Raw genomic sequence first — 16,440 nt, 5'->3', positions numbered from 1 at the left:
CAAAACCAAAACTGAAACGATGAGATTCAAACCGCCTTCTGGATGCAGTGTCGTAGGAGAAAGCACGAAACACCAGAAAACAGCGCCCAGTGTTTAGCAACTGCCTTTCTGCATTTCACTTATCTTCACACACATCACCAATGTTTATAGGGCAGCTTTTCCACCCCAGAGAGCAACCAGTGAGCGGGTGTGCAAGCACGCTCACGGGTAGGAGACGAGGCGGCACTGTCCTCTGCTGGCACGGCCGGCGGTGATATTCCATCTGCCTGCAGGGCTGGCAGCGGCTTTGCAATTGCAATCCAAACCGACGTGTGGGACAGCACACATTTAACTTTACTGATTTAAAAAAGGCAGAACACAGATGGAAATACTTCAACTAGGAACAAAAGGAATAACGTGGCTCGCTAAAAGCAGTTCATTTCGTCTTGTTGCTCTCAGAAGTTTCCAGCATAATTAGACACCATCTCCTAGGTATCTCCTGTAAGACATCATCTCCCCTCCAAAATTTTACGCTCCAGTGATCTCTATACTTTCAAAATCTCCAAATGCCCAGGATATCCCATGAAGGAAGATAATTATCTTTTATAAATATGTACAACAGACTTACTAAGTGATGTCCTTCAACTCCTCCCATAAATAGCTGCAGGATTACATCAGAATTTTCTGCTAATAATTACTGCTTATTTCTGGTCTGTGAAACAGGAAAATGGCAGCAGTTATAAGCAGCGCATGCAACAGATGAGAGCTGGACGTATTGGCTGACTCAGTAGTTGGGCTGTACCTGTACAAAAGCCGTGTTAGGTTACAGGATAACACTCATACTAGCATCTGGGAGGGGCAAAAATACACGCACTGAGAAACAGCCCTGGAGCTACTCAAAAATTTCTCAAGGCTGTGGGAGCAAGACTGTCAAGGGAAAAAAATTATTATTTTTAAGAACTCTGAAAAGCGGAAGCATTGTTGATTGTAATTAGCATGTAATCTGAAACTCCAACTATACCATGCAGCACACATGAGACAAGACAATTAGCATTTAATTAGGAGCTTTGCTCACTTTCTTCTACCCACTTTGATAGTTAAAATGATTGCCTTAGAGTATCTCTCACTATCCTTTTGTTTCATTTCCTTCCGTATAATTTCCATTTTTGCAGATGGGGGGGGGGGCTTATTTTCTAAAAAATATGTCTTTAAATTATTTTTTTAATACAAATGAAGCGAAGCCTATGTCTAAAATTTGTAATTTTAATAAACCCAAATGGATTTATCCAGACTGAAATACTTATCTGTACAGAAGACTCAACAGATTTCCAAAAACCTAAGGCCACACAAACATACAAGCACGTGCATATGAACACATGCAGTCTCATTAAAACAACTGTGATTATTCATGCCTTTTAATGTAAAACACATTGGATCTAAAAGCTTAGCAGTTCTTAATTAGGCAAAAACTCCTCAAACCCAGTCCAAAATGGCATAAAGGAGCTTTAATGGTAGATTGGGACATGGGTTGAAAGGTTAGGGAAAAAAATAAATTCTGATCAAGAGGAAAAAGTTTAAGCCAAGTTAAACTCACACATTCTTCCCACCCACAAAGCTGAAAGTCTGTCCCTGGAGCAGATGTTGCAAAGCAGTATTCCCTCTGGTAACTCCAAGGAAGGCCACACACAAATTTTCTAAAGTCTCTCTCTTCCACATTTCACAGACCTGGAATGACAGTTCTCTTAACAGAAACTTCCAGCTTTAGCTCACAGCTGCTTATAGGAAGGTGTGATAGGAAAAATCTTAATAAGCTGATCTAGAAGGAAATTTTATCTGGCATGTGAATAACTATCTTATGCAGGGGATATCCTGGACATTTTTATGCATAAAGATACCTGGATCTTAGAAACCTGGAGGAGAGAGGGCATGTTAAAGGGCCTCAATGCAATACACAAACTTTGAGTAGAATTTTAACCTGGGACCTCCTCCCATTCGGGTCAGAGGAACAGGCTCAGGCAAAGTCAGTACTTCAGTGACTCTGGATCCAAGAGCACTAAGTGACAGCAGTATCAGACCCCAGTCTCCCGTGAAGGCACAGAGAGAAGAGGTAGCACACACAGAAGAACAGAGCATGTCTACAATTAACCACACAAAGGAAGCAAAAGCCCCTTTCAGTTTCCTTTAGACTTCCTCTCTCCTCTTTCTTGAAAACTCAAGGTGGGATGATTGGGGTCATACATTCAGCTCCAGATATTTGCCAAGTTCCCCAGACTGGTCCAAAGAGCATAATTTTTTAGGGTTCCCAAATAAAACAGTTCTCATTCAGTAAAATATATGCCAATATCCTCGACCAGACTAAACCCCTTCTCTCAATAAATACAACTTTAGCTGGATGCAGGCAGCCCTTCATAAAGCATACCCTCTGTAGGAGAGCTGAATTTAGTTTCATTAACAAATGTAGACAGGTCAGACGGTTGTGGGTAATCCTGTTTATCTGCGTTCAGGTCTACGGTCATGCAGGTCCATTTCTGACTGGTCACTGAAGATGCCAGTTTCTCCTCATCTGTCGCATGAACCACCGTTGATATGACGGGAGGAGTTTCTGGAGTAGGCAGTGGAGTGGGATCCTGCAGGAAACAAGTGCCAAGTAATTCCATTATCTTTCATTAAGACATTGAATAGTCAACTCCCTAAACTCCTCTGCACGACCAAAGTAATCTTTTCAATTCTGTACTCTTTACTGCAGCTCTGTATAAAATACTTAATGAAAAATATTAAAGCACTTTGTTTAGAACTCTGCTAGCAGGAAGTTTTCCCAGTATAACTAAACTCTCTGATGATAAACACTCACATGGCAAAACTGCCTTGGTAACAAGGAAGAAAGAAAACCCAGAGTTGTCTAAATCAGTTCAGCACTTGACATCACCCATGACCAAAACGCACTTTTTAGGCTTCCCTCACAGGAGCAAACCTTTGACGGTCTGCGAGATCACGAACTCTTTCTTCACTTCTAGGCTGTCAAGCAGCATGAATAAAAGGGTGGGATGGATAACAGGAAGGTGAACAGCAGCACGGAAAGAGCTGTGCCACATCAAAGCACTCAGGCCTTTGTAGGCAGAACAGCTTTTGCTAACTTCTCTTCCAAGAAAACCACCTGCCGGCAGTTTACAGGAAGGAATAAAACCATCCAAGCACATGCTCCTGGTAGATCAACCCACTTGTTTTATTTCTATTTCCCTTCCAGCCCACCAATTTGATCAATTTAGTTTCTTACTTTCTAATCTAAAAATTCCAAGGTAGATAGTTTGTCTAGTTTTTCAGACAAGTGACTTTAAGATATTTATTCATACTGCTGATGCATTGTAACGTTAAGACTTTCCAAAGTACGTGCACTAATAGTCTAACCAGAATTCCCAGAGCAAGTACTAGATCTAATATACATTGTATACACGCTTCTAGAGACCAAAAGTTTAATACCTTACAATTATGGCCCGATGTGCTATACCTGGACACCAATGTGCTTATGTTCTTTACAAAAGTCTCTTCTATTGTTAAAAGTACAAATCCACAATTAAGTAAATAAAATTTCAATTTTCTGCCCCTACAGGAACACAAATTACATGCATCAAAATAATGCAGTATTTTACCTGAGAAGGAGGATCAGATAGTGGAGATCTTTTTGGTGATTTTTTCACCCTAAATGTATCACTGAAAATAAAGTTAGAACAGTTAATGTGGGAATAGCAGCAAGAATCAGGTCATTTCACGCTTAGCAAGAGACAGCCACAGAAAATGCAACCTCGGTAAGCCCTTCTGCTTTACAATCCCATCCGTTAGGCAGCAGCACCACTGAGAAACATGCCATGGGTACATATTCTTGTCATGCACTTGGAACAGGCCTCGATTCCCCAAAAGCTGAGAAAAGCAGGATTGCCATATTTTTCACGCTAGGTACCAACACATCCACCGAATTGCTGCTGGACTGCAACTCAGATCCCTGCTCCACTACAGACATTTTCAGTGGCCTTAAGCAAATTATTTTGCTTCTCTCTGCTTCAGTTTCCCATCTGAAAATGAGGTCTAAACCGCATCTTTAAATGAGAATTAAAGCTGTGATAAACTTGGGCAGTAAGCTCCAACGACCCCAAAAATCATTGAGCAGAAAACTGGTGTGCCCTGCATGAACCACACACAAGCAGCAGAGGCAGATGCTGTTGCCAAGATGGCAGAAGAAAGCCCTATCGTCACAAGTGTGCACAATGGACCCCCTCCCTCTTCGAAACAAATAAAACAGCAAATATGGCAATTCTGCTTCCAGTTCCCCTGAGAGCTCACAGTGCAGACTGGGAGCGCAGACACTGTAGCCCTTCAAAATCCCACAGGTTTCAATCAGGCAAAAGGAATGAAGAATAAACACTATGTCTTAGTGTATAATTATGAATGTTGCCTTCATGTTTATTGACAATTGGTTAAAAATATTTTCTAACGAGGAAATAAACCAATTATCCACCTGTTCTCTTGATGCATATTGCCAGTTATTCAAACATATTTTGCCACTAACTAGATGAGGGAGAAAAATATACCAAACTCGCCAATAAAGACTTAGTGTTTGAACTGAGATGCAGCAGCAACTATTACTGCCCACCAGCTCATCCCTGATCAATGAATGGCAATAGCAACACTAGAAATTATAATGGTGGGTCTCAGTCAGTAGAGGTTAAATCAATACCACATCTAGAGGGGAAAATAAATTGGACAGCTGAATATCTGTGTGTTCGATGCTACTAATTATCTAGTTATGATGCTAGAAGTCATTAGGATAACTTATTCCTTTAAGGAGAAACACTTTATGCAGTATTTATGAAAAACTGATTGTACAATGTTGTTGTGCAACGGTAGAAATAAAACGTTCATATTTTAGCTCAAGGATACAAAATCTATATAGTTTTTAAAAGAGGATCTTCTCTGATAGGCAAACAGACAACAAGGCAATAGATTCCTCAAACTCATTCACAGCAAGGCATCTTACTTAAAATAGCTTTCATATGTGCCAGTGAAGTGAAATAGTTAACATAAAAGCTTCATGCTGAATAATAACTGATCATGCTGCAAAATAAATGAGTAAAATTAAAAAGCCCGTAAATCAAAGAGGAAACTTGAATTGTTAGGTTAGAATTACTTACAACAGAGAACATACAGACATCACATCTTCTACCATCCTAAGACAAATAAGACAAAGAAAAGAGACAGACAGAAGGAACTGACAAAAAAGATAAACCTACAAATACTTTGTTAATGTTAATGTGTTAAGGCAATCTGATCATGCATATTTTCTACCTGTATAATCTTAACACCTACTGTTTTATTGTGAAATACATGCGGAGAAAAAAAAAGTCATCAAGTCCTTTAAAGTTTTCAAATTCAGTGTTATACTTTTGACATGCTTTCACCTTACATTTTTCAAAGCTGAGGCCTCCGAGTTAAGTCCCTATCAACATACTAAGCGTCCTTGACTTCCCTGATGGTAGCCACCTGCTTTCTTTTCAAAACACAGTATTTGTTTTTATATAGGATGTAAAACTGTTCTGGAGTGGCAGCTAAGCTTCAGGAAAGAGCACAGTTATGCAATTTTTTCACGTCTACTTATTTGTTACGACAGTACAGAAAAAGCTACTTGATCATTTCAAATAATTTACCTAAGTCAACGAAGAAAGTGACTTTTCTCTAAATCTCATCTGTTTTGGCTCTCACTGAAACCTAACTTTGTGTTCTGACAGAACAAAATGATTGCTCCAAACCCAGATTGCCCCAAACAAATGAGGCGAAGAAGTTTTCATCTACTTATAAGCTTGGCAGCTTCGGCTCACGTGCAACGCTCTTGAAAACTGGCACCTTGCGCTTCTAAACACAGCCTCCAATTGTCCAAACAGTTCTGAGGCAATGTCTATACAAGCCATCTATTTTTACTCTTCACTAGAGGTAGGCACTCAGGAGGCATCAGTTGCTCTTTGTTCAGTATCATCTGAGCAAGATGATCTATCTCAAAACATCTCAGCACTTACGTATACGACCAGAGAGTAATTTGCGTCAAAGTGACATCTATTCTAAGAATCTCATCTTTTCACATGGAGGTCAACGCTTAGACTGCTGCGGGTTTCACTCCAGAATAAAACCTGATAATTTTTATTGATTTAACATGGTAAGACCTAGCATATGGAATAAATTCAAAGTCGTACAAGTTTAGCAATGGCTTAAATTCATGCCTGGCTTCTTCACCTTCCATAAGTCTAATCTAGAAATCGCTGTCCTTCCATATGAGGGACACATTTTCAAACTGGTCCGTAGGGTTTTATTTCTGCACCCCTCAATAGTGCTAATGAAAATACTGGGTTTGCAAAATTGACCATTAATTAGGTTTTAGAAGTCCTGGTATATTACAGTATCATTTCCTAATTCAAACACCCCCCTTTCTGCCCCTTGAAGCTGGAGCATTTTGTACTGGCTTCTCTCTCCCGTCCCACCATGAGAGCATTGCCAAGGAGGGTCCTACACCCCATCTCCCTGCCCAGCCAGGGGTTCTCCTGCACTGGACGCCCTGGAGGAGTCATGCCGAGAGACCTTTTTGTGGGGACCAGAGAACAGGCAAAGACAAATAGAGGCACTGCTTCCCCTGGCATCCCCCAAGCCTTAGGCTAATTTTCTTCTAGAAACTATTACTGCTCCAGGCTGCGCTGTGTATTAATATGCAGATTCTCTTCTTTGTTAGAAACCACTTACAAAAGTAGGTTACGAGGCTGCAATGAGCAGACAACGCAACACAGTGAAAGCAGTCCCAGGCAAGGGCTGGGAATTTCTGCAAACCTCCTGACCCAAGAACCTGTAAGCCCTGCTCTAGAGTAATTTCACTTCTTCCACCACAATAAAGACCAGCAGTGAACTTTGTGACTGTAGGACACGGCCCTCCTGCAATGCATTTTCCCAAGGATGGATGTGGTTCAGCAAATTCTTTGTAAACTCATGTTGCCCCTAAATTAACAACTTTGGAATTTATTTCAATATTCACAGCAGATGGATGGACCCAAGACATTTGTACTGGGGAGTCTTGTCAACTCCAACTGCAGCTCCTGGAAGACACAGGGATACTCTGGCTGGCTGCAAATACCAGACTTAAGGATCTGGTGATATTAAAATCCCCCTGTCTCCCTCTGCACTTCCCCAGTAAGATTCAAATTGTTCCTCTCTTGCAGTCAGACTTTTAAGTCTTCTTGTTTTGGACAAAACCAGTTTGGACTGTGGGCTCGGAAAATGTGTCAGCTTAGCATGCATCTTAACTCCCACCTTAATTTCCCTAAAGTTTCAGGCATACCTCAAAAAGAAGCAACATTGGAACAACACAAACTCAACTCAACTATACAGTGGTCTATAATTTTTGTAAGTCAGAAATGTCCCTAAAAAGAAAAAATGGCACAATCTTCCTCAAGTCTGGCAAGGGACATGAATTGACATCTAGAGGGTAGCAGGCTGCTCAGACAAAAATGAACAATCTCCACCTCCCTCCATAAAGGAGGTAATTTTTTGTACTGCCTTACATTAACCGTGTTATCTTCAAATTGTCTGGCTTTTGTAATTTTAAGTCAGATTTTTGTTAGTTAGCGGAAACATTTAAATCAAAAAGGGACGTGCAGTGAGACACTTTCTTACAGACACACATGAGATATCAATTTCAGATAACTGCGATATAAGCTTACTGATTACCAACTCAAAATAACCATGTCTGAATGGTAAGATAACATACACACCAGCAAGTTAACCGTGGAATCAATGCAACTAGCCATTGAAATCATTAACCAAGTATCTAACTACTACAAGCTAGAGAATTTATCCTGCAATTTGTCAGCTGTGTCTAAAAGCTGGATACTTCCCTAACATGTAGCAGTCTAAGAGATTTTAACGCTTCTGCAGAACAGTAAGCTCTTTCACAGAAAGGAAATTTTTCACATTTTTTAGTCTTGTATTTAAAAATACATATTTCAATACTGCCTCTTCTGTTTAAGGTTATTTTCTTTTAAATACTGTAAGTCACTAGATAAAACCACCTTCCTGCTGTGTTCAATAGGAGAGTTGTTGCTGCCTTACTATTTCATGCCCCACTCTCAAAGCCAGTGATTCACAAAACAGTCTTTACTGGTCTGAGTACTTCGATCAGCTTGAACAGGATCAAGTAGCAGGTCACAAAAATTTGGCACAAAATTGATAAAATTTGGACTTAATCAGATTCAAAGCCCCAAAACTTCAAAAATCCACTTGCCAATCCAGTGGCCTAATCTGGCTTAATTTAGCTCTGGTTCTCCCCTTTGGTCTGGAAACATCAAGCTATTGAAGAAACAGGTTGAGGGAGAGCACGTACAGACCCCCGGCACGAGTCCAGTTGTGTGCCTACCAACACTCAATGGCACCTTCCTTTCTTTAGTCAAGTATAAACTGGGTGCAACAGCGGTAGGAATGTGCTGCTTCTAATCTAGAAACATCTGTGCCCTTTAACTTACGTTTTCAGTGGTGTCTTCTTCTTTTTTGCAGGTTTATTCAAGTTGTCACCTTCAGTTCCGTTTGTTTCGCTGGCATTGGCTGGTATTTCAAAGGAAGCTGGAGATTTAGAGGGCGAGCTGGCTATCTTAGAAGAAGTCTTGAAAGGGTCAATAGAGTCCTCACACATGTCTGGCTCAAAACTGTACGTTTGTTGAGGCAGTTTGGGTGATTCTTGCATTTTTGTGCTAGATGAGAACGGGTTAAAGTTGGGATCATCCCACTTGTCAATATCAAAAGTGTAAGAGCCTTTTGTGATAGGGATTTCGTTTGGATCAGTAGGTGACTTGGTTGGCGTGGTTGGAGCATTGTCAAGCTTTTCCACTGACTTTTTAGTCTTTGGCCTCCGTAGTGGCATCTTAGCACCAGGCTTTTTACCTGCTTTTTTGGGAGGAGGAGTACTCTCCTGCTGGTCTTCACTCACCCCTTTTTCTTCAGAATAATCAAACTCCAGCCTCACGGCAACACCTTTGGCCGGAGGATCTTCTTGTCCTCCAGTGTCAGGTGGAGTCACCTCCACAGCTTCTGGTGCCGTTGTAAGAGGTAGTGTTTTCTTATTGGCAGGGGGAGAGTTTTGTACTTTGCCACCTCCCGTGCTAAATGCACTAATCCCTTCAAAACTGTCTGGATCCAAAGGGTAGGATCCTTCAGGCACAGGCGGGGCCTCCTGTTTCTCAGCAGAGATTTTAGAAGGTTCAGTACATTCAGGCTTTACTGAGTCAGCCTTTGCTTCAGATACTGTTTTATCCTCACCTGGGGCACAAGCTGCTTGGCCAAGGTCAGATGGTTCTTGTGGTGTTTCCTTCACTGGTGGAGCATCCAGAGATTTTTTTGCTGACTGCTTCTTTTTTAAGGAAGCTGGTCTGGATTTCTTTGTTCTCTTAAGGGTACTAGAAGCACTACTTGAACCAGTACCATACACATCTGCTGCCGGTGCTAATATCTCACTGTTGCCAAGATAAGACGCTCCATCAAAATCACTAGCTTGCAAGCTAAGAGATCGAGACAATGTAGATTTGGAAACTGGGACTGAATCAGTAGATTTTCTTCGAACATTCGCTTTGGGGTCACGATTCTTTGATTCCGGAGAGCTCGGTCCTAAGGCATGGAGAGAATCAACCAACTCAATGTTATCGAAGTCCAAGTTGTAAGTTCCACTGCTGGCTATTGGCTTGTCCTCATCAAAGACGGTGGAAAAAGAATGGGAAGGAGGACGGAAAGGGCTTTCTTCAGCTGATTCACTGTGAGACACATCAGTTATGGGTACAGTTTCTGAACATAATCCTGTGGGAACAAACAGAAAACTCAGTGAATATTAAACACATTTTTAAAACTAGAGCTTAATAAATTTTACTATAATCTGATATTACTAGAAGTAAAAAAAAAATAAAAGGTTAAAATCATACAAATGGACTAAGTAATGATTAAAGGACATACAAACCAAAGTGGCATTTCCAATATATGAACTATATTAGGGGAAGAAAATAGTTCTGTTCTCCCCAGAAAAGGATTCAAGGCAAGTGTCATGAAAACACAAAATATGCATTTGCAATAGCCTCTACAGCATACCTTCTACACTAATTATCACTTAGATAAAGGGATGGATATTACTATAGAATACTAAATATGCCAAATACCAGAAAATCTGAACATCAAGCACATCATTACTCACATTTTATACTGTTATAAAATAAGTTCACAGACTTATGTCAGAGCTCTTATGCAGAAAATTCCCTGTAAATTGACTGGTGCTTCAGCAATTACATGTTGAACATAAGTTTTGTTTCCCATGTGCTATTTTTACCAATTTCCCAGAGGAACATGGCTTCCTCCCCACAACCCATCAATGCTGCTCCTCTCTCTGCCCCAAGCAGTCAATACACTCCACTTTGACCTCATAATTCCAAGTTTACAATGAGACGTGAATCACCGAGAGTTTCATATGAAATAAACGATAGTAAAGGTAAGAAAATTAGTCAATTAGAGAACCGTACAAATATTCTCAGTTGGAAATCTTCCTTAAAAAAGACCACTAGAAGCTCCCTACAAATTATTTAAAAGATTCCTCAAAGTGTAGTTCTAACTCATCGATTAAAAGAAAATTTTATAGAGAGAATTATATGCTAGAACTGTTAAACCGAGCAGCTTTTCATTGTAATTAAAATTTGCTTACTGAATGGAATCCTAGAAAGATTTCTAAAAGTCTCTTGACTTGGGATATAACAAATATATTGGACAAAGTAGAAAAATATACACGTATATTGAAAAGAGAGAAAATATATAGGTAGGAAAGGATTAGGGTGATGGTCCTTTTGCCTTCCAGCTCATGAAAGTTCATTACTGAAAGGTTTCACAAAACCACTGTTTGTTTCTGCTGTCGCTGTCCTGCTCCGTGTCTCAGTGTAACACAGACACCCCCGTCTATGCGTGCGTGTCCCAGTCAGGGTACTGGGGACCTGGGAAATCTCTCTCCAGCTCACAGTTCAAGCTGGTAAGCCAGCTGTCATGGATACGTACTGGAGCAAAACGCCCCAGTGTTTCCTACCGAAGCAAGGCAGTGTTCTTCATGTTGTCAATTTTTTTAATTATGCAATTATAAAGAAAAACAGTCAAACAAAAATGAATGCTTTTCTCATCCTTAAATGATTTCAGAGAAATTTCTACACATCTTTTTCATCCCAGTCTTGACATGTTTTTGCAAAGTAATTCCCATTTTGCCCAGCTACATTCATTAACGTTGTTCATAAAAGCAATACAGACAGAGAATCAATAATTACTTTTAGTTAGAAGCTATGAGTAGCTTAAGAACAGAAAGAACAGTTTTTCTTTGTTTCAGAGGAACTTGTATGTCTGCATAGAGATTACAAGAATTATTATTTATGGATGCAGAGGACAGAAAAGATTTAAGGCAATCAGACGCATTTCCCAAAGCAGTACCTCAGAGTGGCACATATTTCCGGCACATATTTCCAGAGATTGTCAAAGGAGTGACAGCTACGCAGTTTCTCTTTTACAACTGTGGAAGTTTACTGAGTTACAGCAATTAAAATAACATTTTAAGGTGCTTTTCTGCTACATGAACGCTAATAACGTGGCAGTACTTCAGGACAGTTTATTTCTCTCCTTAATCTCCACCGGGTTAGGCTTGGTTTCAGCCCGAGTGGCCGTTAATGAGACTTGATTTGCCAGCTGAGCGGGTGCTGGCTTCACGCACCATCGCTGGCTGACACTGGTGGGACTTCTGTTACGGGGACTCAAAGGGTGCCATAAAACCCCAGCACTAGACTGATCTGTGCATTTTACACTGAAACGGGAATGGAAGGCACTTAACGGGAACACATTTCAACAAACGCCGGCGTAGCTCGGCCGGCAGAGCACAAATGTAGGTCAGCATGAAATAAAAGGGGGATCTGAACAAGAAATCTTCTGCAATTACGCGTTGTTTTCATTCCAGCGTGTGCCAAAGGCCTCAACAGGATTGAGGCCCCTTGTTCAAAGTCTGTACAAACATGCATTTAAAAAAATTAAAAGAAAAGAAAAGAAACCCGATGCCCCGCAGGACTTGGACTGTGAACGACAGGCGTGGCAGAGCTGAGGTTAGAGATGCATCACAGCAGCGAAGAGAGCGTACGAGGCTTTCCAGCTACTCAAAGCAAAACAGCATTCAAATTTGGTGTGCTCCACATAGTGCAGAGCTTTCATCTTTAATTGCTTATTTCACAGCTTCCTCCTAATCAAATCCTTTACTTATAGATTGCCGCAGAATGCCGCTCGACTATGCTGTGATATTTGTTCTTTCTGAAACAATACGTGAAACAGTCTCAGAAAACATGGCTTTTGGTAGAACTGAAACGCTGCTGTTCAAGTCTTCTGGCATCAGAACGGAACTGGCGCAGCCCTAGTAACAGCAAAAATGCCAGAGAAGAAGGTATGAATGGTACTCGCTATCGCAGAACAGCATGGCTTTACTACGGCAGAGACGTGCAGTCCATGCTGTCCCGACACCAACAGCACGGCCAGAGTGCCCTTCGTCCTTCTACACCACAGAATTAAGCAAAGCTGTATTACTAATTACAGTATTTTATTAAAACGCAATTTGATCGCAAAGGAACATACTACGATACAAGCCGTGAAAATTAAGGCAGGACTTGCCCTAGAGAGAGGCCAGCACAAGGTTTTAAATAAGGTTTATGCCTTCTATTGGCACTGACAGTCACTCACAAGTAACACTGGTTAAGAGCTGCCCACAGGTAGATATTAAGTTTTATAAAGCATTCCAAGAACATGAGCTATAGCAGGGAAACTTATTTTGCCATAAAAAACAGGCAACCTCCGAAAGAAACCTCCTGTTTCATTCATTAAAAAAGAAGGTCCAAGTTCTGCTCCTTTCACAAGGGAATTTCCCTGATTTCCAAGAATTTTTGCCTGAGTCGGGTATGAAAAAAATAATCCCAAAACCAAAAACAACAACAAAGACCTCAGACTTCTTGTATCCAGGTGGTGAGACCTCTAAATGAGAGCTGCATGACATGTGTAATGCATTTTCACCTGCCACCTATTACGGCAGAAGCAAAGGTTGCTAGAAAGATATTATAAGACTGTTTGCATCAATAAACAAAACAAATTTCAGTTGTTAGCATCAACAAAAAGGAATTAAAAAAATGAAAAAAGTGTCTAGTCAACTACAGAAATCTTGTTTTGTTCATTACAAAAACAAGATTTTGATGGCAATTCAGATCATAGTAAAGCTCCAATGCCCCACAAGAGCACTCATGTCAGGACATGGTTTAGTGGGCATGGTGGTGTTGGGTTGATGGTTGGACTTGATGATCTTAAAGGTCTTTTCCAACCTTAATGATTATGTGACTCTGTGAAGAACAGCGAGGTAGACACACACCTCACTTAACTCACCCTTCTTTAAATAAAGATCCATAAATGATCTGAACAGTAACAAATCCCACGCACATCCTCCGAACTGTCCACTGATGAGGATATTAAATTTTAATTAAATTGCTCTATAGGAGGTATTTGTAGGTTTAGATCAGGATGGGTGTTAGATTTACATCTGACAGCCTTAGGAAAGAGGAGAACTTCAGTGGCAGTAGTTGCACGAGGAGCTACAGAAGGCAAGGGTAGACTTGGTTCATTTTGGTGCAGTACCACAGATCTCTTCTTCACCTGCGGAGTGCTCCGTGCCTTCCCCGCGCGGAGCGCTGCGGCACCAGCGGGGCAGGATGCAGCACCCCGGAGCATCCCGTTCCACAGCGCACGTAGTGTGCTCAGGACGTGTTCACAGAAAGAAACATTTCCAAAAGCTTTGGAGGCAACTTCAGATTTGTTTTAAAGATATTTTAAAGAAAAAAATGAAATACCTGCATCAGCTATGAGCTTACTGAAACTAAATTTGAACTATTTCTTTATGAATAATGAAAATATTATTTCATTATAATAAAAGGGGATAGAACATATAAAGTACTTCTGGCTATTTTAAAGTATTTTTCCCTTTAAATGACAACAAATTCTTCTAGCAGTGGAGCTGCGCTATGCGCTAGGACAGTTGAGCATTTTCTTCTCCGTTGAAGTATCTCTAAAATAGGGGGAAATCCAATAGGCTGAAAATAGAAGGCCTTAACACTGCTGACCTGGAAACAAAATTAAACACTATTTTGAAAGGCTGAGAAACAAAATTTAACCAGATCTAATAAATCAAATATGGAAGAAATGAAATTCTAATGCTATTTTCTAGAGAAAAACAAAGAAAAACTCTTGGAAAATGTATACTGCATGCACTCACATACTCCATTATAATGAAATAACTCAGAAGATAAGTACACTTTGCCTATAGCATATAGGAATTGGAATTACCTAACACTAGAAATTTTGAAACCCGGTTTATTTCAAGTTCCTGCTTGTTATGAGAAGCCTTTGAAGTTATGAAACCAATTAGTAACACTATTTTTAAAATTACTGTAAAAATACTTTTGTCATTTATTCTGAGAGAAAACTTTGGACATAAGGTTTATTTTCAACTTTTCTCTGTTAGGCTTCAAGAGGAAAAACGCCGGAGAAGAATGTTTTCCATCCCAAAAATTCGGTTTGTTTTTGTCTAGGTCATCATCTCTCTACTGGAAAGCCTGACCACCATTTCCCTGGCACAAGAAGGACCTGAATATACGTCTCCCATACCCTCATCGGCGGGCTGTAATGCATGGTGTACTCCAGCTCTCCCATCTCCCCTGTGCATATAATCTGAATTCATTAATTAATTGGGGAAGGCAGTAGGGGGGCAGAAGAAATGCCCCTGCCCAGGCAGGAATTCCTGGCGAGAAAAAGGGCGTATTTGCAAGAAAGGGCTTAGGGCACTTTCTGGTGCTCAGATGGCTGGAACAAAGGACAAGAGGACACTGCTATGAGAAGCTGATGAGACAGGCAACAGTAATTTAAAATACTACCAAAATCATAATTAAAAATAAAAAAAAATAAAAAGCACCCTCAACATCATTTGCCTTGAGAGTATAACCCACATTCCCCACAACAAACAAAGTATTTACAGAGGAATGGAAGGGCTCATTATAGTGACACTGTCTGGGGTTCAGAGGCAGTTTCCATACGTGCTCTGTTACTCCTCTTCCCCTCCAGACTCGCCTGCAGACTGACTCCCCTCTTCTGCTTTACTGCTGATGGACTGGAGCCATGCAGCAGGTTTTACCCCACACCAGGAGCTGGCACAAACCCAGGATGAGTCTAGCTATATTTCACTTTCATCATATTTATTAAGCTAGCGCTGAAGTCAACCTAATTAAAAAGTGTCCTCTTGGCTTTCCAACAGTGGGGTCCAGCTGTTGCACTAATGATATCATGCAGCACAACTGCAGCTGTCTGTATAAGTAATTATTATCAGATATAGATGAAATAATCCTTTAAACACTTACTATGCTTCCTCCTTCCATCCAAACACACACTCTGTCACCAACCTCATGCAGAAGACAAAGCCATGCAGCTGGTGAACCAGAAACCCAGCTGAACATCGCTGCCTCTCCCCGTGTGTGTGCCAGGCACTTCGGTTGCCCGTATTCCCTACTCCTCTTTCATTGAAACCTATTTATTTAGCTGTATGATACCAACAAGGAACTCTGCTTCAACTGCCCGTAACCCCCAAGGAAGGGACTCATTCTTTTTGTGTGCAGCCACAAGCATAACCTATGAGGTAAGTAAACTACAAGATAACTGTTAAAGTGGTTTATAAAGTACAAAACTGCTTAACCGTTTGCATTTCTGAAGAAGCATACAAACACCTAAGCTATATTCTTACTATTATTAATTTCTTCTAAAGATTTCCCAAACAAGTGAACGCTTTGTGCTGCCCTCCTACGTTTGAATTCTTTCTGCATTACACATCTTCCTTCCCTCACATAAATTACCCTGTTGTATAACTTCACTTTGCATAATTTTGGAATGCTGAACATTGCTCTGTTAGCTTGTGGTAACTTGCCTCCCATGGACAAATCTCATTTGCAAATGAAATGTTTTCATCTCTGCCATCCAATGGCCTTCAATATAGTTCACACTGGCTATGAATAGATATATTCAATCTCCTAGCTTTCTTCAGAAATATCTGAAAGAAAGGAGGGGGAGATATGGGATGTAGGGAGAAAAGACTCACATGTGCCAGCGAAGCACATGTGTAATCAAGGGTTTGAAGACAATCTACCGCAGTAATTAAAAACACACTCCAACCCTGTTTAGCATATGTGTTCTTTTGTTCTCCCAGCACTTATTTTGTAATCATTAGATTACAAAAGATTAGAAAAAGGAAAGAAGATGGAGAATGAGTAATGTTGTTTGCTACAATAAAGAGGGAACTGTAACAGCAGAAAA

General features: G+C 40.5%; 1 protein-coding gene across 1 annotated transcript in view; it reads right to left on the bottom strand.

Moving 5' to 3' along the window:
* TACC2 (transforming acidic coiled-coil containing protein 2) overlaps positions 1-16,440 on the bottom strand; it is a gene marked incomplete at both ends in the record, with an annotated part of 127,636 nt that overhangs the window by 27,610 nt on the left and 83,586 nt on the right. The window contains 3 exons of the mRNA XM_082002323.1: positions 2,399-2,606; positions 3,627-3,687; positions 8,526-9,846. Coding sequence (XP_081858449.1) covers positions 2,399-2,606; positions 3,627-3,687; positions 8,526-9,846 — 1,590 coding nt within the window. The remainder of the gene's footprint in view (positions 1-2,398; positions 2,607-3,626; positions 3,688-8,525; positions 9,847-16,440) is intronic.

The sequence above is a fragment of the Phaethon aethereus genome (assembly GCF_964289735.1).
Source record: "Phaethon aethereus genome assembly, chromosome: 7".
Taxonomy (NCBI): Eukaryota; Metazoa; Chordata; class Aves; order Phaethontiformes; family Phaethontidae; genus Phaethon; species Phaethon aethereus.
This window is presented reverse-complemented; position numbering and strand designations above follow the sequence as displayed.